Source organism: Penicillium diatomitis, assembly GCF_028827545.1.
Source record: "Penicillium diatomitis strain IBT 30728 chromosome Unknown utg000005l_segment0_segment0, whole genome shotgun sequence".
Classification (NCBI taxonomy): domain Eukaryota; kingdom Fungi; phylum Ascomycota; class Eurotiomycetes; order Eurotiales; family Aspergillaceae; genus Penicillium; species Penicillium diatomitis.
In genome coordinates, this window is record NW_026623177.1 from 1,900,922 (window position 1) to 1,928,152 (window position 27,231).

Below are 27,231 nucleotides of genomic sequence, written 5' to 3' on the forward strand. Positions count from 1 at the left end.
AAAGCAGAGACAACCCGGGCGGAAAGGGTACACGCTTCAGTAGCCAGCCAACAGCGGTAGGAGGTTATCGGGAGTTTTATTTGGAGGTACACAGAATGCATGTACCGTAAAGTGTAAAGAATCACTGAAGAAGTGAAGATACATACATAACATACGATGGCGATGCAATACAATGCAGCGTACTGTACCAGTTAAATACATACAGCCCCAACACAGTCAGTGCAGTGCCAGCCTGCCAGCCTGCCAGGTACACGGTGTGTAACTCTTGATTGGTCTACGCCCTACGCTATGTATTATGATGAAATACGAGGAAGTCTGTCCTATTGTTCCCTTTTCGGTTTTCCTGGGTACCGACCAGAGGAGGTCCCCGTCGCAGGGCGCGATCTAACGTTAATCAGCATTCATTTATTATTGACGGCACTAATGAAATTGATGAAGGCAAAACAAACACAAAGAAGAATGAAAAGGGTGTCACCAGGCAGTGGCAGGCACCGATCTATTAAAGAGGTCTCAAGGCCATTGACAAATTAAACAGTCACACGGCTCTTTGCCCATCGACAAATCATGCAATCCCACTAACTTACTTACCTAGACTTACAGGTCGGGATGAGGTACAATCAACTTGTCAAGTATCTCCCAGTCTGCACGGCCACTGGCCTGATCGGAAATGACAAACTCTCGTGATCCAACCCCCCATCAACGACTCATGATTAACGAATGAATTGGCCCCCAACCTCCATTCTCGTATTATCATTGCTCATGTTTAGTCGTAGTGACCCTCGTGATTGCCTGATTCCGCTGGTCAGGTGTCAATAATCGACTCTGGATCAGTCATTCTAACATTTGTAATGTTTTGCTCCGAATTCAAGACTGCTCTACAATCTACCTAACTGAATCGGAATGACCGAGTGTACATTACAATACGGCTCTTAACTGGGCAATACCAGCTTCTACTTAGTTGTTGGCCGGTCACCTGAGACTTTTTTTCTCATAGACATAGTGCTGGATATGTGGAAACTTGACGCTTTCATGAGTCTGAAGGTCTCTCAGTCTAGGTAGTATCACTATCTGGTACTAACTACCATACTATTTAGTATGTCTCTTGTACTTGGAGTATGTGGTATGTACTATTCAGTACGTATTGACTCATCTAATTATACCACTACTAGGTAGGTTAGTAAGTATTAAGCCACCCTCTGTCCAGACTTCATCTATTGTCCCTCGTTGCTGTGCTATGACAGTCCGCCCGGTGACGATCACCAGTGTGAACTGTGAACTGTGAAGAATCATTTCTCCTTGTTCCAGACTAGCCCGTCCGGAAACAACCTCATTCGTTCGGTCTCATCATCCCTGGCTCCATGAGCACCCGTCTCATTGAAGGCTGGTGCATCACTAGTGGGTTAGTCGGATCCTGAAATGTTTCCAAATTAGATCATCACTATCTATGTATTAGAGCGCTAGACTGGCTCCATCGGAGACTATTGAAAGGGGAGAGAGGGACAGCAACGTGAAAGTCGCAGTAAAAGCGCCAAAAGAAAGATAAAACCCGCCCCTGTCCGGGTAGGAGGACAAAGGGTGAACGAGAATCGGATCAAACACAAACGGACAGGATAGTACTGAATCAGATCTTTAATATAATTCAAGCGGATATACCCTTTGTTATTTCTATTCTTATATCTGCTTATCTGAGTGGTTCTTGTATGTTTAATACAGCCTTGCAATAATGCGATTCCCATATGTAGCTAATATGACTCTGTAATATTGTGTAAGCGCTGGACTGGAGAGCTTGAGAGCTGTAACTTGAGAGTTGAGAGTGAGACTACTCATTGTTAAAAACACTACTGTACGGCGTACATTGTGAGCTTAGTCTTACAGCATCCGTCTTCTTCCAATCCTTTGGAACAATCTGAATCCAGTCCGATCTGTAATCCCGCCATCCTTGACATAATTCTATTAATGATGGTTCTATTCAAGATCCTACCCTTCCATTAGCATTCTACTACTGAATAGCGTCCACTTTTCCTTCTACTTAATGTCAAGCCCCTGTCACTCATCTACAATGCTTCTACCATTTCCCCCTCCCCTCTTTCCATCCACCGGGACTTCTCTGTCCACATTCAGTATTATTCTACGGCTCGTTCCGGATTTCACATTTGTTGATGAACTTGGTTGCGATACCATGCATCCGTACCGGAGCATCGCCCGACTGCCCGGTACGAGGACCGACAATGGGCCGCCGACCCGAGTTCTATGTCTTTTCCCTTGTTGGAACAATCAGCCTGTCCTTTTCCGTAGTAGAACAGAGGAGGCGTGGACGCCGGAGGTACAGAAAATCAATACAAGTCACTTTACAGAATAGAATCCCAGCACGATCCTGTATTTTGAAGAAAAAAAATACTCTGTGAGTGTATGTAATTCTTCAAGGCTATCACCACGACTAAATGACCGGACTGAGTGCCAGTACTGTCAAGCGTCAACTGTGACCATGGACATGTGGCTAGTGGCACTGCATCCTGTTGTACAATAGTCTGGATCATGGGGATGAGAGACACTCTCACCAATCTCACTGCGATGCCCCATGACAATAGTCAGCCTGACGGGCGCTCAGGAAAGTCATCCCGATCGGGAGAACTCATGCTTCAATGTCATCTCCAGTTCCCGATACGACATGCGTTGACGATCTCAATTATTTTAATAACTTCCATGGTGTCATCACCTATCAGATTCAGGAGCCCTATACCCTCCCACTGCACAGTGCAAACATCTCCCGAATCCCACCTAGTCCTACCACTCCTTCCTGCACATTCCTCGGAGATTGTGAAACGGAAAGTGGTGTGCATCTGTGAGGAGAACCTGTCTCCATCCGCGGGTAACCAAAAAAAAAAAAAAAGCAAGAGACGAAAAATGGGGCCGAGGGTTCCAGACCCACCGGCCGAGTCTCGAGTCTTGAGTCTTGAGTCTCTCGACAGACGAGCCTGTGAAGATTCGGGTCCTGATTGTGTAAACTTGTAAAGTGTAAAGTACCAGATACTGTAAGTTATGTGACCACGTGTAGTCGTGTCCTGGTTTTAATTTATGTAATACTAATCATACATGGACAAGGTTGGGAGTCTTGGGCAGTTCGCCCTCGGTACCTGGGTTAACAGTATGAGTCCAAGGGGAACTCCATCATCCATGACAATCGCAACTAACACAGTAGCAGAATGATGTACGGCACCTTGACATGGACCTGACTGAGACTATGGTAAAGGGCTCTCTTAAAGAAACGCAAAAGATGTTTGGGGATCTAGAGATGTCTATTTATCCAACTTCCATCCGGACTTGACCTGCATGAATTCAGCAATCCTCAGGTAGCGGTCGGCAATCTTCTCCGGTCTCCCAGGTTGAGCAAGGGCCGGAAAAAACTCATGAGCACCCAAACTCTCAACTACATATGCCTGCCCGCGTAGGAAGGCAACATATACGGAAGCCTTCTCCAGAAATCAGATCAAACCCTTTTAAAATCCAGATGTCTCCTAATTCCTCTTTTCTGAATAGGTAGATATGTACCCTTCTCAATGCTCGTCACGAAGATTATTTCCCCCGGAACTAGGTAAATGATTTATACTGAAAAGAAGCGTTTCTCACAAGGTGATGGTATAGTAGGCGATCGATCCCACGCAACCACAAAGCATGACATACCTCATTCGCATGAGCCAAAGCGACGAGCGGGCAGGTGTTACCAAGGAAAGAGATCGGGGCAGAGGTCTCGGGAATGATCAGCCTGACTCAAACATCATATATTCATCTTTGATGAACGCTTCTGACCGAACAAGATTGATTCAACCTCGATTCAAAAAGGTATGAGACATTCCAGTGACGATGCTTCGATCCTGTTATAGATCGTAACAGGTCATTAGGTAGTGACTAACTAACTATAGAAGTACCTTACCTAGTACCAACAGGAGTTGGGTCAGATGTACGAGTGTTTTGAATTGTACAACCTCAATTGTAGAGCAAAGGGCTAAAAGAGGACAGGGCTCAAGATCGCCATACATACCCATTACCCTCTGTCTGGTGTCCACTCCCTCTGTCCGGTAGTAGCCCAAGTTAAGTCCCGTGCTTAGAAATTGTCAAGTCATCATATTCAACAGGGCTGGTCTTTTCGTCAGGTCGACCAATCACTCGTTGCGCGCCTTGAATCCCGATGTATCTTCCCGAGGAATGCGAGCGCATGGCCATGCACACGTACTGTACCGGTACATTGAATTGACACACAGGGCTCGAGAAAATATTGGCAGTCATTGTCGTGTTTGCAAATCGCAGTCCGCAGTCTGCACAAATTTCTCTATTACTCTATGCTGTGCGACGCTGAAGTGCGCGATAATGTATTCAGCAAGCTGCAGAACTGCGCGATAATGTATTCAGCAAGCTGCAGAACTGCGCCCCGTCATGTGTGGTTAGGCCTCTTTTCATCTCGCCCCCTCGTTCATGCACGCAGGCACGGATTCAGGCAGCGGGTCCGGCCCGTGGTGGTTTTGTGAGGGGTTGCTGGCGGGTTGGAAGTTGGGTAAGATGGGGATGGTCTAGGTTGACTCGTGACATTGACCTTTTGAAAACGGAGAGAGGCAAATTGCGTCATGAGCTACGGTGACTTTCTTGCCAAAGGAAGAACAAGAGCAAAGCAAGAGATCCTGAAGGCAGGGTCGGACGCTGCTGCGTGCATGCGTATGTAGATGGGATCTCACCTCGATCCGGCAAGGACGTGCAGTACAGTACCTGAGATGGTCTAACTTATCATGCAGACATGGACATTGTACTCATGTACTGTACTCGGGGTGGGTAGTTAGTCGCAGTACGAAGTTGAAGCACGCAGCTGTTGCAGGGAGACAACACTGAATCTGTAAACAAGATCACGCCCGTACAGTACACCGCCCAGAGAAGATTGTCAACCACGACGAGCAGAGACGCCCTCGTTCTCTCATCCAAGGAGGTCCAGTCATACAATCACCATCCACACTCGCCATCGCTTGGGGGCGGATGCACCAGCGCGGCCGGGCAGGGGCCAACCTCAGACACGCTTGGCCAAGAGGGCTGATCTGATGTCAACTAGACTGGCGAGGGACTGCACATGCCGATTTCCTCAAGGACGGATTGGCCGCAGGACTCAGATCAGACTAAATTGTTCACTATTCACACTGGACAACCTGACAGAGGTGGTGGAGGCGATAGACCGTGCATTTGGTGCATTTGCCATACTTTCTTCCACTCGATCGTGGATCAATAATCTGCACGGTCGCTGGTGAATGCCGACCCATGCCGTCGTCCTCAGATCTTCAATGAGACGGTCCGGGACTCCTGGAGAAGGTGCCACCACGCTGGAGATAGCTGACTCGTGTGTGCCTCGTAGTCGGGCATGAGTGTTGGCTCTGCTTCGTCTACATGATCAAAGTACATGGGTACGCGATCAACGCCCTATCACTCTTATGTCTCAGATCCCATCATAAAGAGGGGGATAGAGCCATACAGGCATACACGGGTGACTGGACATTACTTGTGTGAATGACAGTGCGAGTGTCCATGATATCTGCTCTTCGGAAAGTGTTCTATCCTCCGCTAGACCCAGAAGAAGGCCGGTGGAGGCCGTGAAGCCACAAGAGGTGATAGAGTTTGGTGTGGTTCGGTTCGACAGGACGTTCGGAAGGCAAAAACGCTGTCTTGCCCAATTCCCGGGGGACACGGAATCCTGTCAGAAAAATTGACTTTCTCCTTCCCCTCCTTCATGCTTCCGAGCAATGCATTTTAGATTGATCAAGAGTGACACGACAGTCATCGTGATGCTGAGTCAAGTGGACAAGTTCCCGGAGGGGGAATCCCGCTACTACCATGGTAGAGCCGGGCAATAGCGTTGTGAGTCGGATTGTATAGGTACCGTTGGCATGTCTACAACATGTGTTGCAAGTGTCGGTTGATGCTCGGCTACAATTGGATTTTGGGGAGAAGCGTTCAGGACTTCAAGATGAGTCCCCACTGCAGGTCCAGCCGAGTGCGGAGTGTCAGTGCGGTCTCCAGTCTCAAGTATGATGACCCGACTGCAGCAGTGAAATGAGGACTGAGCCACAGCAGTGAGCAGTGAGCACTGAGCACTGAGCACTGAGCAGACCGTCATCCGTCCGGTGACGCTCACTCGTGGATGAGCCACGAGCAATACACTACCCATGCCCCAGTACATAAGCCCCTCGCAGCCTTCGAGTCCAACGTTGATTCACCGCCCTTCAAACAAACATGATCACCATTCCTCACCGGACGATAGTACTTAACATACTCACTCTCGTGAACATCAACAGAGGAAGAGACTACTGAACCTGACAGCCACAAGATTTGTTGAGTCATGATTCAAGACAATTATTCAACTATGCAGTCAACAACTGGGGTCGGCACAACATGAATGTTCTCGCTTCCTATCACCTATTTTGATCCCCGCCTCATCCATCGTCTACTATATGACGATGGTGACTATGACGAGTATGGTGTCACGTGTGAGTCATGTCCACTTCCACTTCCACGTCCGACCACCCACTCCTCACGACGGAACATGCAGCCAGCCCCCACCATCCAACATGGCCCTTTGCATTCATGACTTGTTCGTCAAGGTGGCAGCATCCCTCCTGTCGCGCGCATTAATCATTCGATGAGAAAGGGAGACAGAATGACAGGATGACAACAACTTTATCCGGCCGGTCGACTCAGACTGTCGCAACCGCAAACTTACAAAGTAACCCCGGTCCAATCATTTCGGCGCATGTGTCCCTACTCCTAGCAGTCAGTCAGCTGGAGTCGCTCCAAGTACCATCGCTTCAGGCGTGAGGCAGACCCTCAGAATGGTCTTTTCACATGACCGTTTTCACGTCGTGACCTTGATGGTCCCGACGCACACTTCCATACCTTCTATCGCTCTCTGCTGGCAGTGCCTTGGCGCATTTGGAACACAATTGACTTATACATCCCATCCTGCGTTGGTAGTATGGGGACCGTATTCGGGCAAGTCCCTCTCGATGAGTCGACCAAGGTGAAGCCGCAATGCCGCAATGCCGCAAAGCCGCCAGGGCGGATCGGATTGATGGGCGCCGGGTTCGTAGGGATCCTGCACGGCGAGTGATCCGATTGAATGCAGATCAGGATCAACAGGATCTTGTCAGGGCATGGCTCAGATGTGGATATGTCGGCAGAAGGCTCTACCTACGTCCTATTGCCCTAAAGTAACTTTCATACAGGTTTAGATTCAACTGAACACCGGGCTAGGAGAGTGTGTCAGACTGTCAGTGAGTTGAGAATCCTCGGCTCAGACTGGACTTGAGTTCCACAGTCCCCGCGGTAGACTAGACTGTCGTCGAATACATTTCATCAGCTGACTGCATCCTGTTACATACGTGCAAGACATGACGGTATTAACTATAACGTACTGAGTCAGGGAGTGGTACTCAGTAGTGTCAGTAGTAGTACACCCCAACTTTCGCTACATCTTCGTCAGAAGGGCAGCATTAGGTTTTCCATGACTGAGTGCCGACCGTAAACACGAAACTAGAACTCCCTGCAAACCCAGCCACTTCCCATCTGCGCCTACCACCCAATCGCCATTGACTCTGAGACGGCGTACCCATGTAACTGCTTCCAGACAGATACAAAATTTGAAAACGCCGACTACTACTCAAGGAAAGAGGGCAACCTCAGACTCACTCTACCACTGTACGGTTCGAAGTTGACTCCAAGAATGTGCACATCCCGGCTCCCGTTCCATTCAGCCCAGTCCCAGTCCCAGTCCCAGCCTCAGTTTCACTTCGCGGTCTTGGCCTCTATGATCGACACCAAAGCAAATAGATTACACTACACACTGTGTAGTACACAGCACAAAGTCTACAAACTCCCATCTCCAAACGATCATATCCTCATCAAATCTCCCAGAGTATCTATCCCACCTCCAAACTATCATATCCTCATCAAATCTCCCAGCGTATCTATCCCCACCTAGCCAAGGCGTTCAGGATCGCAAACCCAGGAACCACCAGATCAAACCAATCCGCATTACTGGACATGCGGACATGCTCGACCCGTGGGATCCCCCTTACTTGCAGAATCCGAGCCCGAGCCCCGACTCCACCGATGCAGACTGCAGCCGTGAGCAGTGCAAGCCTGCAAGGAATGATGGGCCTTTTAGGTTTCGACGCTTTTGTTGCACTCGGAGGTCTTATGTAGAACATGTACAGTGTAGTCTCCAAGTTTTTACTTTGTAGTTTGACCTTTGTAGCTTGTACAGTATGACCCGCAGGCTGGCGATGTGCATGCGTCCCTCGGTCGGAGATGGTCGATACGAGTTTTCTTCTAGAATATTGCAGTGTTGCAGTCAGTACTCAGTAGTCACTGATCAGTAGTCAGTGGTCCACTAGTTAGTAGTCACTAGTTGTAGTTACGTGAGTAGTCACCAGTTGGAGAGACCAAGGTGTTACAGCGTCAGTAGTACTGTACAAGTACACCAAGGTGCATGATAGCCGCATATACAGTTCAACAACTGCATTGGTCTGTTCAGCCAGTATACCTCGCCTCGCCCTGAGGCTGAGGCGTCCACCTCACATGATAAGGCGAGAAACCGGCTTTTCAAGCAGGAGGTCCAGTAACCAGTGACTTCAAGCCATGCGGCGGAACTGGGAACTTCCAAGGGAAGTGTGATGATCCGGCTGCAGGAAGGGGAATGTGACCACGTCCAGCTGTGCTGTACACTGTGGACAGAGTACAGAGTACAGAGTACAATTCAAGTTACTTGATGGGATTACTCGGTGAGTCGGTAATACTGAATACTTACACTTACTATCGTACTGTAGAAGCCTAGAAGGTGTGACGTTTTGGGGGGGTTTTTTTTTTTTTGGGGAAAATGAACGATTGTATGACTATGTGTACATAGCATACGCGGTGACGCCGGTAGAACCGTCTGATTTGAATAGTATTTGATTTAGGATGGGAGATTTCTCCACGACTATTTAGTATTAGCTGTTTAGTCGTTACTACCGCATCTACCAAACAGTGGGAAACATGTCTAGACGAGGGTTCAGCGATCAGGAACACCATAGATCCAAAGTTAAACGAAATTATGGGCGGGGATGAGTGGATGGATGGAAAGATTAGAGCAACGCCACCCTGAAGGAGATAGGGTGAGTGTGAGTAGTTGTAGTGTTACACTACCCAATTTAGTTGTTGATTGTAACATTAGTCACTGTCCGAATTGGATACTACTCTGATGATTTGATCGAGCGAAAGTGATAGAGCATATATCAAAGAGTCAAAGATCATCACGTCTATTGAGGTCCAACCTATGACCTGCCCAAAGGGCACTCCAAGCCACTGTCCCCGTCGTGCCCAGTTGCCCACATTCATCCAGGATAGCGCAAGCTGGAAATCCCGGACACAAGACGGGACCAACGCACTGGTCCGGATAAAGTCCCGCGATTCCACTTCCCCCATCCCCCAGTCGAGGCGTCTTTCCGGAAAAGCAACGGCCGGGAACTAAATAAGGACCCTGGAGGATCCCAGTCGTCTCAGTGCTATTCTGTTTCGTGCGAAGCAGCCGGTTGGTAAATGTGGATGCCAGCAACGGACGATCGAAACGATATGTGCGCTTCTTTTTGGAACAAAGCTGTCTCCACGCTTGGACCATTTCGCCCAAGTGACGCCGAAGACGGCTACTGCAATGCGATCATTTTACCAATCCATGACTAACGTTGCCACTTTCTCGATATAGTCATACTTACATTGTATTTCATCGGTAGGATGATGAGTTGGGTTCCGAGTTGTGTGTCGCTCTAATCCTCAAACACCTCTTGAGATAGAATAGTCGTATCAATTAGAAGAAGATAGGGTCTTCGAGCTAGTAAAGGAGAAGAACCCTTAATATTCCTCTAATTTAGGGGGGCGTATCTCGTGACCAGGTCGATCACCACATCAGGGTCAAGTTTGTCAACTGTCAAGGCCGAGTAGTGTCGACTCTGAAGCAGCGCAAAAGTTGCCTAGTGATATGTCAAGGCTTCTATGCCTCTTTCTCCTCCTCTGGATCTATTCCTCTGGTTGAATAGTCTCGCGGAATCTATATACTGAAGGGAATCAAGTCTCTCCAGAGTCAGTACTGATGGCCCATGTCTTCTTGACTCGACTCGCTCGAGCCTCGGTCTCGAGGGCCAGTAGAGATCTTGCCAGCGCAAGCTGTGACTGGTCAATTTGACAACAATATCCTCAACCTGGCGGTGATGACTCGGCTGCCGACTATTTAATGCGAAAGACAAGAGCAAAGACGAAGATATTCGCGGAGGAAGATTGCACTAGTCTGATCTAATCTGATCATCTTGGTCTCTTTTCCTCATTTTGCGAGACGATTCCGCTGGAGCCAGCAACCACCATCCTCACATCCAACAGAGGAACTCGGTCCTCAACTCGACAATTGTATCTCTGACAACATCAACATTACAAACCCTTCTTCCCACTCATCCATCCATCCACCCTGAATTCCCAAATCGCCTATTCCATCCATTCATCAACATGCCTCCCACCCAAAACGAAATCGCCCAACACTTTCGCACTCTCCGCCATCCAAACCATCCTCACCTCCACCCGCCGCATCAATCCCGCCCTCCCCATCACCGTCGATCTCCAAGACGGCTACGCCCAGGATCTGCCCTCTCTCGCGGCCCTCACCAAACAGGTCATCGCGCTCGGCGCAGTCGGATGCAACCACGAGGACGTGGACAATGCAACAGGTACACTGCGTCCGCTCGACGAGGCGGTGGCTCGGGTGCGGATCGTGATGCAGGCGGCGCGGCAGGTCGGGTGTCCTGATTTTGTGCTGAATGCGCGGACGGACGTGTTGTTCCAGGGTAGGGATGGGAGGGTGGAGGATGCGGTGGAGAGGGGGAAGGTGAGGGTGCTGGCGAGGGAGTTGCAGGGGAGGGTGAGTGTGAAGATGAATCTGGGGGGAGAAAGACAAGGGATGTTCTTGACGGCGCGGGAGATTCGGGAGTTGGGAGTTGCGAGGGTGATTGTTGGGCCGGAGTTGTGGAGGATTGCGATGAAGGCGATTCGAGAGCAGGCCGAGTTGGTGTTGTCCTTGTGAGAACGGGTTTCACGGAGATGGATGTAGGGAGGTGTGATGGCCTGGATCAGGTAGGTTCTTTGCTGATATGGACATTTGCAAAGATTCAAAAGCGTCACATGATGATTTATAAGTTGTTTCGGTACCTACTGATCTAGGTCTATATCGACCAAATCCTATGAAGAGACTGGAAGTTAATTGCCTTAAATAATCATGGAGCTTGACCCTGTCCAGAACACCTTTGATGACCCAATATGCTTGGACTTGCATGTACATTCAGCCTCTGGACCTGAAGATCGAATGTAGACTCGAACAAACTACCTTACGCCATCATGCAATCCAGAGCAACACCAACAGATCTTCCCTTATCGTTGCAATGTACCATCCATCCCCTAGATCATCAAGCCTACCAACCAGCTAGCAATCTCCATGAACCTTTCTCGTCTTCCTCTCGCACCCTCCCCACACACACACACCGTTAATATTCTCCCACCATCCATCCCCATTCAACCTCGCCCCAGCAAATCCACCTGACCTCAAACCACGCTACTGCTACTGCTGCTGCTGCTGCCAATGCCGCCCCTACTATCAACAAACACCTGCGTACAAACACCCCCAACACACCCGTTCCTCCACGAATAGCAACAATTCTCATCCGTCAAGCAAGGCCCACCATCTTCCTGACAATAGGGCCATTTTTGATCCGTCGCTCGACATTTATGAGCGGCGCAGTAACCAGAACAGCAATTACCCATGACGTTACCGGGGAGAATGCACTCAGCTGGACCGAGAAACAGAGCGTCAGTATGAATCCGCCAGAGCAGTCGTTGAAGGACCTTCTCGTCTATACATGACACGTTTGGCTGATAAAGATACATCCCACTTGACCGAGCCTGTGGGAACAGGCCGTCGCGGAAGACAGGCTTGCCCATCGATATGGACGTGGAAGCGTGGAAGCGTGGAACTTACAGTATACACTCAGACACGTCGGCGCCGGCACACACGCGGTCACTGTAGTGGTGGTCGGTTCGCCCAGAATGGTGGTCGTACATAGCTCTGTGCCGGTGCAAGAGGCGCTGCCACATGCGTGGGTTCCGGCGACTAGACGCAGATAAGTGATGGGTTGTCGTTCACAGTTCGAGTTACTTGCGTGAGGTCGGGAGGGAGATCGTGCTTGAATGAGAGAAGATGGGGATTGTTTCAAGGGCCGGGAAGATCAGGAACAGGGACGTTGTGTGGGCGAGGCTGGGCTGTACAGTACTACATACCGCAGAAGGGGACCTGGGAGAGCAACGCGATCAGAATGGAAGTGGGATGCATTTCGAATGGTTGATTTGGGCTGGACGGGTGTAAAGACAACCGTCTTGATGCTTGATAGGGTTTTGTTGTAGTGATGTCCGTCCCGAGCAGATGTGCTTCCAGGTACGTCAAGTCGTGGTGGTGGTGGGTAAATGCTAGAACGTCTAGATGGAACAAACCGTCCAAAAGAAACGATAAGAATAGCTCAACTCAATTCATCGATCACTTTCAATATGATTACTCGAAACCATCCAGCTCGGGGACTGCTGTCAAAAGCGCAGGTCCTCTATAGAAGCAACAAACAATACCAGGTACAGTGTAAAAGGACATACCTCGCTAAGATACTTCAAAGCTCGTAGAATAAAAACAACCAACACCAAATCCATCCCCCGCACACCCTGCATCCTCCGAGTCTCAAAATAGACATCCCGGATCAAATTGACATTATGACATAATTCAGTTCCAGTCCTGAGTCCTGACACTGTACTGAGAAGTTGTCATTTGATCGCTCAGACCGAAGACCGAGACACTCACTGAGTCAACCCCCGAGTGGTTGCATTGCGATTCCTTCTCGCCGAGGACCCTGCAGCTCTGCTGCGAGGTGTTTTCCACGCCGTCCGTCCGGCCTCGAAATATTTTTTTTTTCCATGTGAGAACTATACTATAGTCTATATAGAGTACATTATACACTGTACACTGCCTGATAGAAGCTCATCATCACCTCCCCCCTCCCCCCTCTTCTCAAAAAAAGAAAAAGGAAGTGAGATCTGGTCCAGCTATAATATCAGCTCAGATGATATTGGTATAGTAGAGTTTGTCGAGCAGATGCACTACTAGTACCTAGCCTACCTGGTACCAGTACCACTGTCTACTGTCTACTGTCCAGTAAGACACTGACAGTAGCTAGAGTGTTTCCCCCCAGTCACGCCCAGCAGCAGGCAGAATAACAGAGCTAACAACAAATATTTCAAGCGCGATTCAATAGCGCAGTGTATAATCAGGTAACCAACTCAGACAGACTCCAATGGGTGATTTTGAACGAGTACGGTAGTCGGGTATAACAGAGGACGAGGGACTGGTCATTTTCATCGAGCGAGAGGTACCTATGGACTTTCAGAGATGCTTGCTGGAAGTGCTTGGAGTTTGTACTTTGTAAGTTTACACCATTCTTATAAGCAGATGATATGATATAATGAATGACTGAGCTCAGTCAGGCCCAATACATCACCAGATAGTGTGAATTGCCATAACGTACACAATATTGAACATGAACAAGAATCCAAGCGAATGAATAATCAGAGCCAAAAGAAAAGAAATACAGAAGGATGTATCGATGTAAATGCAAAGGTAAGCGACTAAAGCAATCAAAAGTCCACACTCCATGATATGTAATTAGTTATAAGCGGTAAAAGAGCAAGTGCAAGAGCAGATGATCTATTCTCGATCATGATGTTGAAGCAACCCAGAACCCAACCCTGACACCATATCGCAATGGGATTCTCTTCCGAGAAGAAAACAGAAGAATATGAAAATATACTTCAACGAGAGGCGCAAGATCCCACCAACACACAAAATACAAAACGGTCCAGTACAAAATGCTTTGCCCCATAACCAAAAGCTAAACAAATGATCCCCAGAAACTGCGCTCTGTCGAGGCTGTGTCCTCTCGTCCAGTTTGATCTGGTCTGGCATTTCCATGTCCTGCACGCACACAGAAAACAAAGACCATGGCACAATTCAGGCTCGGTGGTCTGATCGCATGCGCGATTGAGGTGGGGATGATAGTCCATTGGTGAACTCCCTCGAGCAGATGGAAATTAGAGACGATAATAGTTCAAGCACCCAGACAGCATAACCGGGTATTGATGATTTGATCCAGCTGCCACAACGGAGCCGGATGCGGGGGAAAAAAAAGACAATATGGAGATGAGATGGTTGTAAACACAGAGGGTGTGTGAAAGACCTTGATGAAGGTCCACGGGGAATCGAAGAGAGGGGGAAGAAAGGGTGGTGACATATGCAAGATGACAATGATTCTGACAAAGGAAATGGAAATTTCAAAACAACGTGAAGACAATAAGGAAAAGAGGGTGATAGTATGGGAAGGGGGTTAGGAGATGAGGGGAGGGGAAAGGGGGAGGGGAAACATCATTCTTTAATGACAAAGGAAATATTCGTAATCAAAGGCGTTCCTCCAAACGCGCGAAAATTTCCCGGTGACGTTGGCATTTCATACTGCGGTCGACCAGGTATGTTCACCCATTCGAGACTTGGTCTCGTAGTTGTCCGGCTCAGTGCTGTTGGGACGACGGATGGTAGAGTTGGGAAAGTACATATGAGGAGGCATGGATGTGGGATATGATGAATGACTCGGTTCGGGATAGGCAAATTCGTTGACGGATCCTGGGGAAGGCATGGTGCCATGCGACGGAGAAGCCCACCCCATGCTCGTCATATGGGGACTACCAGTGACGCTGTTTGGGCGGTGATCATTGTTCGCCGGAGGTTCCAGAGGCTGCGGTGGGCCGTATGGATTGGAGGTCATCGAAGGCCGCGGATGAGGTGCGCTACCATAACTCGAGAGTGATGGTGAACTGGCGGTGGGGGAAGCACGAGGACTACCTTGGCCGAAATCATTGCGAATATGAGGCGGAAGGGACCCCGTGCTCATATAGTAGTCGGCGGAGCGATGCATGGTCAGAGGGGGCAACTCTCCGGGCGACAGAGACGCGTGGTGCGAAGGGGACGGTGTCGAATGGATCGAAGCATGATCGGGAAACATTCCTTCAGGGCCACGGCCTCGCTCCTTGTTCTGGCGCAAGTTGGCTTCGGTCTCGGCGGCCGCTTCCTCAATCGTTCCAGTGTGATGATTTTGATGGCGGGTCAGTGTGGTCCGGCGCGTAAAGGTCTTCTGACAGTTGGCGTAGGGGCACTTGTAGGGTCGTTTTCCGGAATGAATGCGACGATGACGGGCAAGGGAAGAGGAATCGCTAAAGGGCTGTAACAGAGGTAGAACAGGTCAGAGGAAAAAAGTTCCCAGCAAATGAAATCAAAAGAAGGTCGGTCGCGGAGTTCGACCGTGAAATGGATCCATACCTTGCCGCATCGCTCACACATATGAGGCTTCTCGCCCGTGTGGACTCGCGAGTGAACAGTGAGAGCCGACCGCTGAATGAACTGCTTTCCGCAGCCAGGCCATTCACAGGCGTGCGGTCGAATCCCAGTGTGAATGCGCTCTAAGAATCACAAAGAAAACCCTCGATGTTAGCAACCTGGCTTTTCGCGCGCCGACCTTTCACATCATCACCCGGGGGCAGCTTGAATCATACCGTGTCTCGCGAGGTCACTGCGTCGAGCAAACCCCTTATGACAAGTCCCGCAGTGAAATGTCTTCGGGGGCGCTTCGCCGACAGGCCGTCCAGTCTGCATCTGTTGTTGTTGCTGCTGTTGCTGCGGCTGTGACTGTTGCTGCTGCGTCATTTGCGAATCCCCAGCATACCCTCCCGGCACATATCCCATATTCCGCGGAGGTGGCCCGGTAGGCTGGCCATAGTAGAATGTCTCGGCTAATCCCTGATCCATCGAGACCCCCGGAGGAGGATGAGGAGGGTATGCATTGACGGAGTTGTCGGAAGCGCCTGGTTCCGCCTTCATGGTCTGTTGGCCCAAGTGGGCGGTTTGCATGTATTGATGATGTAGCTGAGCTTCTGCGGCGGCGGCGGCTGCGGCGGCAGAATTCTTGCGATTAAGAATAGTCGTGAAGTCCATGACACGACTGGGGTGGATAATGCGAAGGAGGCCGTGGTGGAAGGGTTGTCTCGGACAGATTCGTGGACGAAGGCTTTTTTTTTCTTCCTCCTATGACTGATGGTGTTCCTTTTCCAGACGGCGGGATTCCAAAATGTGACGCGTCCTTTTTTGAAGGAGGGTTTCCACTTCACGGGGCGACCTCGAGTTCTCCGATCGGGACAGAACTCCGAGTATCGAGTATCTTGTGTCGACTTGAGAAGTTGTGTCTCGACCCCGTGCGCCTCGTCAATATCGTTGACGGTTCGATTTGGAAAAGGCGGTCGCGACGGGATTGCGGAGCCTGTGACGGGGTGTATACGTTAGACTTGGCAAAACAAAGAAGAACACGAGTCGCAATATGGTGACTCGTCCGGGCGCCAGTCGACTCTAGTATGGCTTTCGTCGTTCCCTCAACACCGGTGCGCAAACCCGACCCGTCGTCTTTCTTTTTGGATCCCCGGCGGTTCGCGCGCAGCCAAGTGTGGAGAGAAGGACGGGATGCAATGGCGATCCGTGCAGTATAAGAGGCGCACAACAAGCTCCGCCGCAGAAAAGGAAGCGATGACGGACTGACGCCTGGGATTTTCGTCCAAAAATTGGGTGTTGGGCATCAAGGGCCAAGCCAGGACGAAAGACGCCGGGGTGGAATTCAAGGACCCCCCCCCCCCCCCTCAAGAAAGACAGGAGCGCGGTTCGGCCGGGTAGCGATGTCACAGGCAATTTGGAGACGAGCCGCGGCGAAGCCCAGAGCCAGTTGCACTCGAGGAATCGGGGGCCGAAATGCGCGACAGAAAGGCAAGAAGGGACCACTTACCAGTCACGGATACCAGACGAGGAACGTCGTCAAAGATCAAGCGTTTGCCTGGGGCGAGACGCGCAGATGAAACACCGACGAAAAATTTCAGGAAGATGAACACTGAACGGAGAGGAAGAGGAAGTTGGCGGACGGGGGGGGGGGGGGGGGGGGGGACTCTAGCTGAGGCGTGGGAAACAGAGTCGGTGGGGGGAGAGGAGATTCTTGTCCAGTTGGAGCAGGCGGAAGGCTGATCGTCTCGGAGCTGAGAATGCAGGGGAGCCTGTCTGATTGAAAGACGAGGTGAGACGGGGATGGCAAGTAGCGACCAGCAAGAGGAAAGAGGGAGGAGGGAGATGGGAGATGGGTGAAGAAGAGAAGAGAGAGGTGAGGATGATGGAAGAGCTGGGTAGGCTTGGGAACCCTGAAGAAGTAGTCGATTATTAAGACGAGCAGGAGATTCCGGGTCTGGAGTCAGGATTTCAAGGGTGGAAGGAAAAGGAAGCCGGGTGGAAAATAAGGATCGTGCATCAATTTAAACAGCAGCACCTTTGAGAAAGTTGGGCCAGATTTGAGGGAGATTAGGAGGGGGCAAAGCATCGATTTTGGGGGGGGGGGGGGGGGGGGTGTTTGGGCGTTTAGGGAATTTAGGTGTGGTAGGTGCTACTGACAAGGCGCCTACGGTGCATCATTCGAGAATCCCAAAAGAAGGTGCGAGAGGGGCCTTGCCCCGGTGGATTTTGGGATTCTTCTAAATATATGAATCAACCAAGTCTGGATTAGGACGGTATCCTGAATCCAATGCCGATAAATTATGATTCTGATTTATTGTTCTTCCTCTTTCAATCACTTGGACCAGAATCGGATATTTTGAAATTACCGATTTTGGCCCTCGATATCTTCTTTCGTGCGAGGTACCAAGCATTGGAGTAATGGAGTTTTGAGAGTCTGGCGCTCATTGTGCTGTCCATCGAGAGTCTCTTAGGGCTGGTGTGCCGCTCTTCATCGCGTTCTACCAGTGCTATTGGCAAGAATCTGATGGCGCGGTGGCGCTGTGTCTGATTTGTACTCGTGCATACTCGACACTGTATACTGTATCCTGTACAGTGTCCAGCAGTGGCCGTGGTGCGAGCTGAAACCGATGCGGTGAAAACACGCCGATCCGCCTGGTGGCCATCGCAGTGTCTTCGAGAAGGATAGTCCTCGTCCGGTACCAGGTGATGATCTGATCTCCGCTCGGTCAGCACACGGACAACTCAGGGAGCGGAAGATCAAAGACATGACCACTTTGATGAACGTGAAGAAAGTAAGGGGTCTCCTGAGTCTGTATCTAGTAACCTGGTATCTAATCTCAAGGTAGGTAGTCGGTAGTCGGTACCCATCTACTACCAATCTACCTATGCGCCTCTCTCCTTTTCCTCATCCAAACCATCCTACTACTATTGTATGAGAAGTGGTGCATCCTTTTAGCGGTTGTGCCAAGGCAGCGCAGCCTTACCTATAGCAGAACCAAAAGGTCCCGACGATCCTTGAAAGGCGCGACTATTGACAGTTCCGCAGGTATAATGCTCAGGTTCCAGGGCAACAGAGACCAAGAACCGAGATCTCATGTGATCACCCTTTGTACCCTCATGTGCATCCTACGTATATCCCTGTCTCATCTCCTATTGTCCGCCCCCTAAATATCATCATATGTCATCGCATAGCTGCGCGAGACCCTAATCATCCTCTAATATCTCCCTAATCATTCTCTAATATCTGTCCCGAGCGCACGATCACCTCAAGCTTCTCCCCCATTCTTTTTTTCATATGAATAACCCTCTTTCACTCTCTCTCTCTCTCTCTCTCTCTCTCTCTTCTTGCTCTCAAATCTGCCGCATTCGCACCCCCAACCCCAAAATCGCCAAATGTCGACCCGTCCTCCTGTGTCGTCAACCCAAACATGCCTGTGCCCAGTCTAGCGTGCCCCTGAGTGGACACCGCGGGAGAAGCGCTAGAAGGGTACCAGGCCGCACCAGAAGCCCCCCCCCCGAAGCAGGGCCCCGTCCGCGCGGATCCACCACAACGTGGGCATTTTCCCCCTTTCTATTTTACAGTCCCCTGGCCCGGAGGTCGCGTATGGTGGGGTGCAGGTGCCTGTGAAGAAACTGAAGATCAAGGTTGAAGGTAGTGCAATACAATACAATACAGTCATCACCGAACACCATCACACATCCGGTGGATGTATCATGTCACCACCGGATACGCCGGTCAGAATTAGTAATACAACCATGAACCATCAGAGAGGTCCATTGACTCCATTCTAATCTAAAGATTGCTCAAGAAGGAAAGGTCGCACCAGAATGATCTACGTCGCTTGCAATCCGTTGACCACCAACAAAAAGGAGGAGCCTAAAGAGGATGACATCAACAACGAGCCAGACCTCAGACCTCTGCCCTCCAGTCTTTGCACAGCAGAAAGGAATTGGATTGTCGAGATGTATTCCATTTCTCGGTCCTCGGTTACAGCAGCCTCGAGGGTCGTTTACTTGAACACCTCCGTGTCCAGCCGGATGAGCTCAAACACGCAAAAGTATATTACCTGCCCCCATGTTTCGCATTCCACCAGACTACAGTGATCAGACGACGCTGGAGGCACCATCCATGGCAGACTTCATACGCAGTGGAGAATTACTCCGGACTTCATCGCAGGTCATGAGGTTGATTCCATCACACTTCCTACAATAGACAGGACTAGCCAGGACTAGCCAGAACTAACCACGGCGTGAAACAAGCGTTGCGTAAACGCAAATTCTAGGCAGTGGCACAACGAAAGGGCGGCGGACGCAACAGCTCGAGTGGTTTTGCACTACGAAGAGGACAAGGCAGTGAGTGGCACACAGCTGGTGGTAGAACGATGTCGGGTGGACCCGGTAAAAAAGGGCAATGACGCACTTGGATAGACTCGAGCAAAGGTGACTCGGGGGCTTATTTCGAGTTTGTGTTCCCCCTGGGAATATGCACGTGAGGGCAAAGTACCGTCCATATTAGAAAAGCTTGGACCGATCAACCGAGTGCTTCCTGTTCCTCGTCAATGTGGTTGTTATGCTTTACCTCGGTGCTCTGCGCCCGTATAATTCCTGCTCATTTCATTCTTCTTCACCCGGGGAGACCGATGATTCAGATCCGAGTGCCAGGTCTCTGTCGAGTCCAAGTCGCGTTTCCGAGCAGTAAATAATTATACACAGACTCCTAACTCACAGTGAGTTCACTGACGATGCCGTTCGGACGTTATTCTGTGCCGAGAACCAGATGACCACGTGAGCTACCGGGTATCTCCTCCCAATTGTCCAGAGGCTCTTACGTAGAGTCCACGAGGACGTGGACACGGATAATGGTAGTGGACAGTGGACACTGGACACTGGGACACCCGGCCATGCTCCGATCGTGGAAGAGAAACTGCGATCGGGGCGTGTGGACGGTGGCCCGCTGCACACGGGTGGATCAAGAGGCACACTTTCCCTTCCCGCTCTTCTTTGCTTCACTCTACCTCGGCCGTGGTGGAATCCGAGGGTTCCTCTTCGGATCAGGACCCAGATATTTGCTGGTCATTGGGTGAAGGTCTGCTGAATGGATGGAGCAGACGGACATTGGGAATCTCTTGCTGCTGAGGGTATCCGAGCCGCTCAGATTTGCTCATGGTCAAATCTACCTCAAATCTACCTTATCCCCAAACAAGTCTCACAAGATTGCCTCCCGGGCTTATGTCGTCATCGTCCAAGTCTTTTGCGCAACTACCTCTGGATATGAAGATGCACGTTCGTACGCTCGTCTCAGCTTCGGCCAGCCGTTCTTGCCGCGCGATCTCTCTCTTGAATGCATCGCAGAGTCACGTTTCTTTGATGAATGAGGGTGATTGGGTCCGCCAGGATCATGACTCGGATGGTGCGACAGTCTCAACCAAATTACGAGGACGCAACGGCCACACGGACCGGCAACCGATCGAAAGTCCCCAATTCAGGCTCATATGATTACAGGGTGAACACGGCAGTCACAATGGGACCAAGGGTTCCAACAGCCGACCCGCCCCAGTTGGAGGATCGGGCTCGCAGGAGCCACAGTTTTCCAAAACGTCTCGTGATCAGAGGAATCATGGATTGTGTCGTTGAGCGAAGCCATGCAGTTATTGCAATGACTCCCGGGTACTTGGATACCGCGTAATACGAAGACCATTCCCGTGCGCGAGTGATGATATGCGCTCATGTCAGAAGCCAAGTTGTCGACATCGACAAGGTGCGATCATAGTGAGCTCAAGAGTTGTACTATGCGGTATCGGGGTGTGCTCTGCCATCCGACCCTCTTTCATCTCTAGGAATCGGCATCCACTAGGTAAGCCCGGCCGCAGAGTAAATCTCCCGGCGCGATCTAGTAGAAGCGGAGACCAGCCTTGAAAGGAAGGACGGACGGTTTCTCCCAACGGCGCATTCTCGGCGACAACCTGGTCGTGCTTTCAATCAATCAAGGGTACTGTTCGCCGTCCACTGTGTACGGTGAGGTCCCTCGAACTCATTATCTTCACATTGGTGGAACATCAAGATTCATATTTGCGGAAGGAGGTATCAACGGCTCATCGGGAATGACATTCCCCATCAGCCTCGTTGGACATCCAGTGAGATTGTTCGGCCATGGAATGTTCAACTGTGCGCATCGGAGATGGAGGCTTTCGAAGGTCACCCGCTGTCCTTCTAGAAGCCGTGCAACCCTTGCTCAAAGACACCTGTCCCTGATTAGGTATTGGAGCCGATGTCCTGAGCGCGCAGTATCTTGCCAGACCCGGGAGATGACGATGGACCGTTCGTCATTATGATCGTAGCTCATCCGCGCCACGTGCCGTCGATGAATCAAAAATGTGGGATACCCACTGGCAGTACAAGCTGTACATCGCGGGTCTTGCAGTCGAGAACATGCACTGTGGTGCACCAAATCTCTTGCCACGGTCAGTCTGCCTCGGTGCCTACTGCTCAGTGCCTAGTGCCTAATACTTAGTTACTTACTATGTAGTATGTACTAACTTAGTGCCTAAGGGCAGATTCTGAACTACACTTCGAGACAAAATCGCGATAACAGAGACGGTCTACCATGGTACCTGTGTCCACGAGGGTTGGTAAACGCATTCCTGTCTCTAATTGCAACACTTCATTTGTGCCTGGACGGAAGTCAGATCTTGATTTCCTCTGAACTACTTCCCCCACGATCGGCAGATCGACTAAAAAAATATCACCGGCCGAGAGTCATGACTTTTCTCCTCTATCACGTATTATAGATTGTACAATTCTAACATCACAACCACGCAATCGGTCTCCTGTTAAAAAATACCGTATGAAAAACGGCCAATTTCACATTTCCCACCCAAGTCAAACCAGTGTTGTTTCTGTACGACTCGACCTTGCGCTTCCCGACTCTCTACCTAATCCCGAAATAGATCTCGTATCCTCGAGATGATGTAAGACATCGGGTGGACCCCATCTCAGCTCCGGTAATTAAACACTCAAACCTGCCCCCCCTCCACCCCTCCACCCCCTGGCCGAGCCGAGACCAGGCTCAGCACGTTTCCCCACGACCGTGGCTTGCAGGAGGAAATCCTACCCAAACAATCCATGATCCTCACTTCAGTCTTGTGTATCCCCCTTTAGCTCTTGCGTGATACGCGAGGATTGCATACGAAACAAATTCTGGGTGAATTCGAGTGCATCCCCGACAAAAGGTCGGAGTCTACGAGTAGATGGCCTGGTTGCGAAAGCCAGAAGTTCCCCCGGTAACATTGATAGGTAGTTACGAGCCACGACTGGTTGGAGCTATGCTCTTTTAGTCAAAAATCATATGTGCCAGAATGTTGGACCAGATTCAGACAGACCTACGTCAATCTATTCACCTGAGCTGCCCGTGTTGCGACCAGCTCCTGCGCTGCCTGGATCCCTTTCCGTTCATGGCCCATTAACAAGGATTTTCACCGTTCCGTTGCTGGTACACGCCTACACGGGACAGGCTCCATTGCTTTGGTAAACGATGATCACTTTTATCATTATGTTTATTATTCAGCCCGAGACCGTCCTTTTATCCAAATTGGTAAGCCCAACCCAGCGGTGAGCGGGCGGCGCCCCAAACACTGCCAATTGCCTAATTTAGCCGTGGAACACGCCAAGCCTTCTCTTGTCCTTCTAGCGTGCTTCTAGAAGAATCGTGGAAGGTTCCATGGAACAGCAAGTGGTGCGCGTCTGGAGCCTCCCCACATGAGCAAGACGAGGGAAATTAAGATCTTTGGGGGAGGGATGGAAAAAAAAAAAAGCCCAAAAATACTGAGAGCCAAACGTCAGCAGCACCACCTGCGTGACCTGCCTACCTAACTCAGTAACCCTCAGCTAGTGAGCTACGTACTTACCAATGTGATCATTCCACCATGTGACCCTTGAAGCCTTCAAAGCCCCCACGGACCTCACTCTTCCCCAGCGCGGCACATATACGCAAGGAAGATCTCAAAATTAAGCACAAAGCGACGTGACACCGACCCGTCTGTGGTGTTCTTCACCGTCTCTTGCGTGCTCGCCCGAGTTACTTCTTCGATTTTCCGGTTCATTGACCGATACCTGAAGAAAGCGAGATAGGTTCGACGGGTCCGGTCCCGCCCAAATTTCTTAGCCTGTGGGTTCAGTGCTCTACTCCCCCTCCTCTGATGGAAATCTTCCGCCTTTGGGCAGCATTGCAAACCGTAAATTCCGGATGAGCGCTTCTGCGCCAAGTTGTCATTGCTATGATCCTATCGGCAGATTTGCTCACGATGTCCGCCCCGGTGGATCATCATCCACAGTCGGAACGGAGTTCGGGACGCGAGTCATGCGTGGAATTCACTATGTGCTTCTTGATAGGTAATTCTCACCTACACGGTGTCCTCCTGCCCTATGTCTGATTGGGATTTGCTGCATCCTGACGGTCATACATGCCTAACGCCATGAACAATATACGTGCAGTTCATTTCTAATCTAGTGGGTGCAGAGCCTCGTGGAGGTGAGTCTCAACCCAAGAGCTACGTAAATAGTATAGCACATCTACAGTACTAGGTTGATCTCGATCGAGCCACAGTGACGGTAGACTTTCGCTTCAAGCCCAACTTACCTTCACTACTTTGTCCCGTTGTTTCCAATCCATCTCTCCATTCCCAATCTCTCCAGCTCCTCGGACACTTTCCCACCCGGATTCCATCGGGCGCAACTACCATCCAGTCTTCCACCATTCACCAATCCACTATCCAGTGTCCACTACCATCGCCAAGCCAAGACCATCCATCTGGGTAACCCATCTCTCTTTCTCCCTCGCGCCGCTCCAGAAGCTCACGACCGTAGCCGATCCTGGTGTGTAGATCAATCGGTACGGTATCACTATCCCGCCTGTGCCCCGGAGCTCCACCGTGTCCTCCGATCCGAACTCACTCACCACGCCCACGGGAGTAGTAGACGACGAGAGTCGAGTCAAGAAATTAGCTCCGAGTCCCCCGAGTTTCCCGAGGTTCCACTGTGGTTGTGGCTGAGACGGCAGACCGACTTGGGTTCTTTATTTACGGATTTTGTATCGGATTTACAGGGCTTTGGGAGATGGGTCGTGATTTTTTGAGATTTAATTTGATGGTGGTTGTTTTTGGATTTGGTTATGTTTTTTTTTTTTTTTTTTTTTTTTTTAAAAAAAAAAAGCTTCTTTTTGGTGAATCGGGACAAGATAAGGGAAATACCTTGAGATGCGAAGACTTTTTTTGTTATCACCTAAGCCTGGGCTTAGAGTATTTGCTCTAAAGTATTGGACGAGCATAAGGCACCTAGTTGTGGTATTTTTTCCCTTACTCCCGGCTTCTCTAGTCCTCGAGTGAACAACATACAACCGTAATAAGATGTGACAAGTTACAACGGACAAACACTCATCTTAGCAAGTATACATCAGAAAGGCGACTGTTACTCGATCGTAGTCTGAACCCTCGAGTAAGCTCCACTCGGGGATACCATTCCTTCCGCATTAGAAGCTGTCGAGACTCGAAAGCACATATTCCGAGTGATTGGGTAAGGATTTACTGTAGGAAGAGACGTATGACTTTCAAAGTCACCCATGAATAAAGATCCTGCGGTGTATATCCACCGGCACCCGTGCCTGAATTGCCCGATCCATAGCTTCTCCAACTCCAGTCACAGCCACACCAATCCGCAGTTCCAACTTCTCCAAGCATGGAAAAAAGCAGGTCCTTTGATGCGCATGGGCCGTAGAACCGCGGGCCTACACCACTTTTTGCTCGGTTTGGTTCGAGTTGGTCAGGTACTAACAGACCTGCGTCTACTTTCCTGTTCTACCTACCTGAGAGCTATCCCGCGTGGACGCTGTCGACTTAATCAACATCCATGGTACGACAAATTACCAGCACCATCGGACGGGCAAGATCACGAGATGGTGGAACGCCTCGAATGCGCGTGTGCATGGCGATAGGAGAGATCTCTACAGGGTACAGACGGGACCCGGCTCGTCCGGCTCGAGTTGATTCGGCACATGGATGCTATTAGTACAGCGGGTGTTGGAAAAAGCACTGCATTCTGACTCCGGCAGAGGACACGTCCAGACCAGGACTGAACATGAGATCGGGAAAATGTGGTAAGCGATTCTTGTGGTGCTGCCTGGCAGATTGAAGGAGCCAAAGAGAATCATGATGTCATTCGGTAACGCTGGAATCCGCTGAGATGCTTGCTAATCGTGTATACTGTATACACTATACACTATACTGCAAAGAAAGCAGCGCTGCACTTTCTTCGCAAATACGAATCGTGCCAATTGAATTGACATGGCTCTACACCTTCACAGCTCACAATGCTCACCCGTTAGACAAGATCGGATCCTTTCTATGGCGTAATACCTCGTGGCAAAGCAACTCCGGAGGCAAAACAAAGTTCTACCTTACTACAGTAGAATACCAGTCAGATAAGAGAGATCAAGAGGGGTAAGGAAAAAGCAATTCAAACCCAGACAAATAAGAACAGGGAAAATAATCACGAAGCGCCGCAGATCATACTTCACGCTCGGCATTTGAACTTTTCCAATTTCCGCAAGCGCAATAGGCGCTTCGTTCGAGATTTGGAAATTCTGCCTTTGAAAAGGGCCATTTATTGATGTAGTCTTATCATTCGAGTTCAGCTTTATTGGACGTCGAGCACTTTTAGTCCTCTGGATAGATGCACATGATTTGTCTATTGGTTGAATCCCCCAGTGACATCGCAGCAGCCGTGTCGACGATAATGTGCACGATTTCTTGCTTCTAGATACTTTGTATGTAATCTCTCTTCAAGAAAACAAGCCATGTGATCTGCTCTACTCAACGTTGACTACTCATTCTAGACCAGGACTTCGGTAAGCAGCCCTAAGTCCTTAAGCAGAAGATGATGAAGATAGAACAAGAAATCTCTTCCAAGTTCTCTTCCACAAAGTCTCCCCCAAAAAACACATGAGCTTCCCCTTATCAAGTTCATAGATCATCAAGCTGTTCATACCCAGCTTTTCCACCGGCCCTGTAATATTCGCTCCCGAATGCTCTCAAGCCTCGAATCCTTTATTATATGTGGCGAGTCATCATCACAATCCATGTTTCTGTCTTGAGACGCCGTGGAATCATGGATATGGTATATGAAGCTCGCTTGAACGAGGTCCCAGTGGATCAATCATCCTGCATCTTCTTTTGCTCTAGTTACGTCCTGTAATGTAGTAGAAGATGTGAAATCTCTTTGTTACGTAACCTGATAATTAATTTGTGGTCTTTCACTAAAGTAGATACGGGAAGAAGAGAGACTGAGTTATAGTATTTATTCGGTAAGACTCTTGAATCTTGTTGCTTTCGATCACAAAAATGATGGTTAGCTTATGAGGTGTAAGGGATGCCATGCCCATTCTCATTGTTGATAACAGCTCTAGCCCAGGATTTACACGCACCTGATAACTGAACGTATTCAATGTAGTGCATGTAAGTAGGATTGCCCTCGCGATTCGTGACCCTCCCTGTGCTCATGTCATGATGAGGAATCTGGAGTTGGCGTCTGATGGGCAGCTCATTTCAAATACACCGTCTTGACTAATTGACACGTTAGGTGGTGGAATGGCTTGTGTGAATAAAAAGGAGACGAACTCTATCAAGTCAAATATGCAGATACGAAAATATGCAGATACGCCATACCAGAGGAATTGA

The 27,231-nt window shown here is 49.9% G+C and overlaps 2 protein-coding genes across 2 annotated transcripts; one reads left to right on the forward strand and one right to left on the reverse strand.

The window, feature by feature from the left end:
* Positions 1-10,560: 10,560 nt before the first annotated feature.
* Positions 10,561-11,131, forward strand: N7539_005275 (uncharacterized protein; the record flags this gene model as incomplete). Its single annotated transcript, XM_056934877.1, is given in 2 exon segments — positions 10,561-10,663; positions 10,677-11,131. The coding sequence occupies 2 exon segments, from the start codon at positions 10,561-10,563 to the stop codon at positions 11,129-11,131; spliced, it is 558 nt and encodes a 185-aa protein (XP_056790071.1).
* Positions 11,132-14,639: 3,508 nt separating this feature from the next.
* N7539_005276 (putative C2H2 finger domain protein) lies at positions 14,640-16,177 on the reverse strand (the record flags this gene model as incomplete). Its single annotated transcript, XM_056934878.1, has 3 exons — positions 14,640-15,407; positions 15,506-15,645; positions 15,739-16,177. The coding sequence occupies 3 exons, from the start codon at positions 16,175-16,177 to the stop codon at positions 14,640-14,642; spliced, it is 1,347 nt and encodes a 448-aa protein (XP_056790072.1).
* Positions 16,178-27,231: the final 11,054 nt, after the last annotated feature.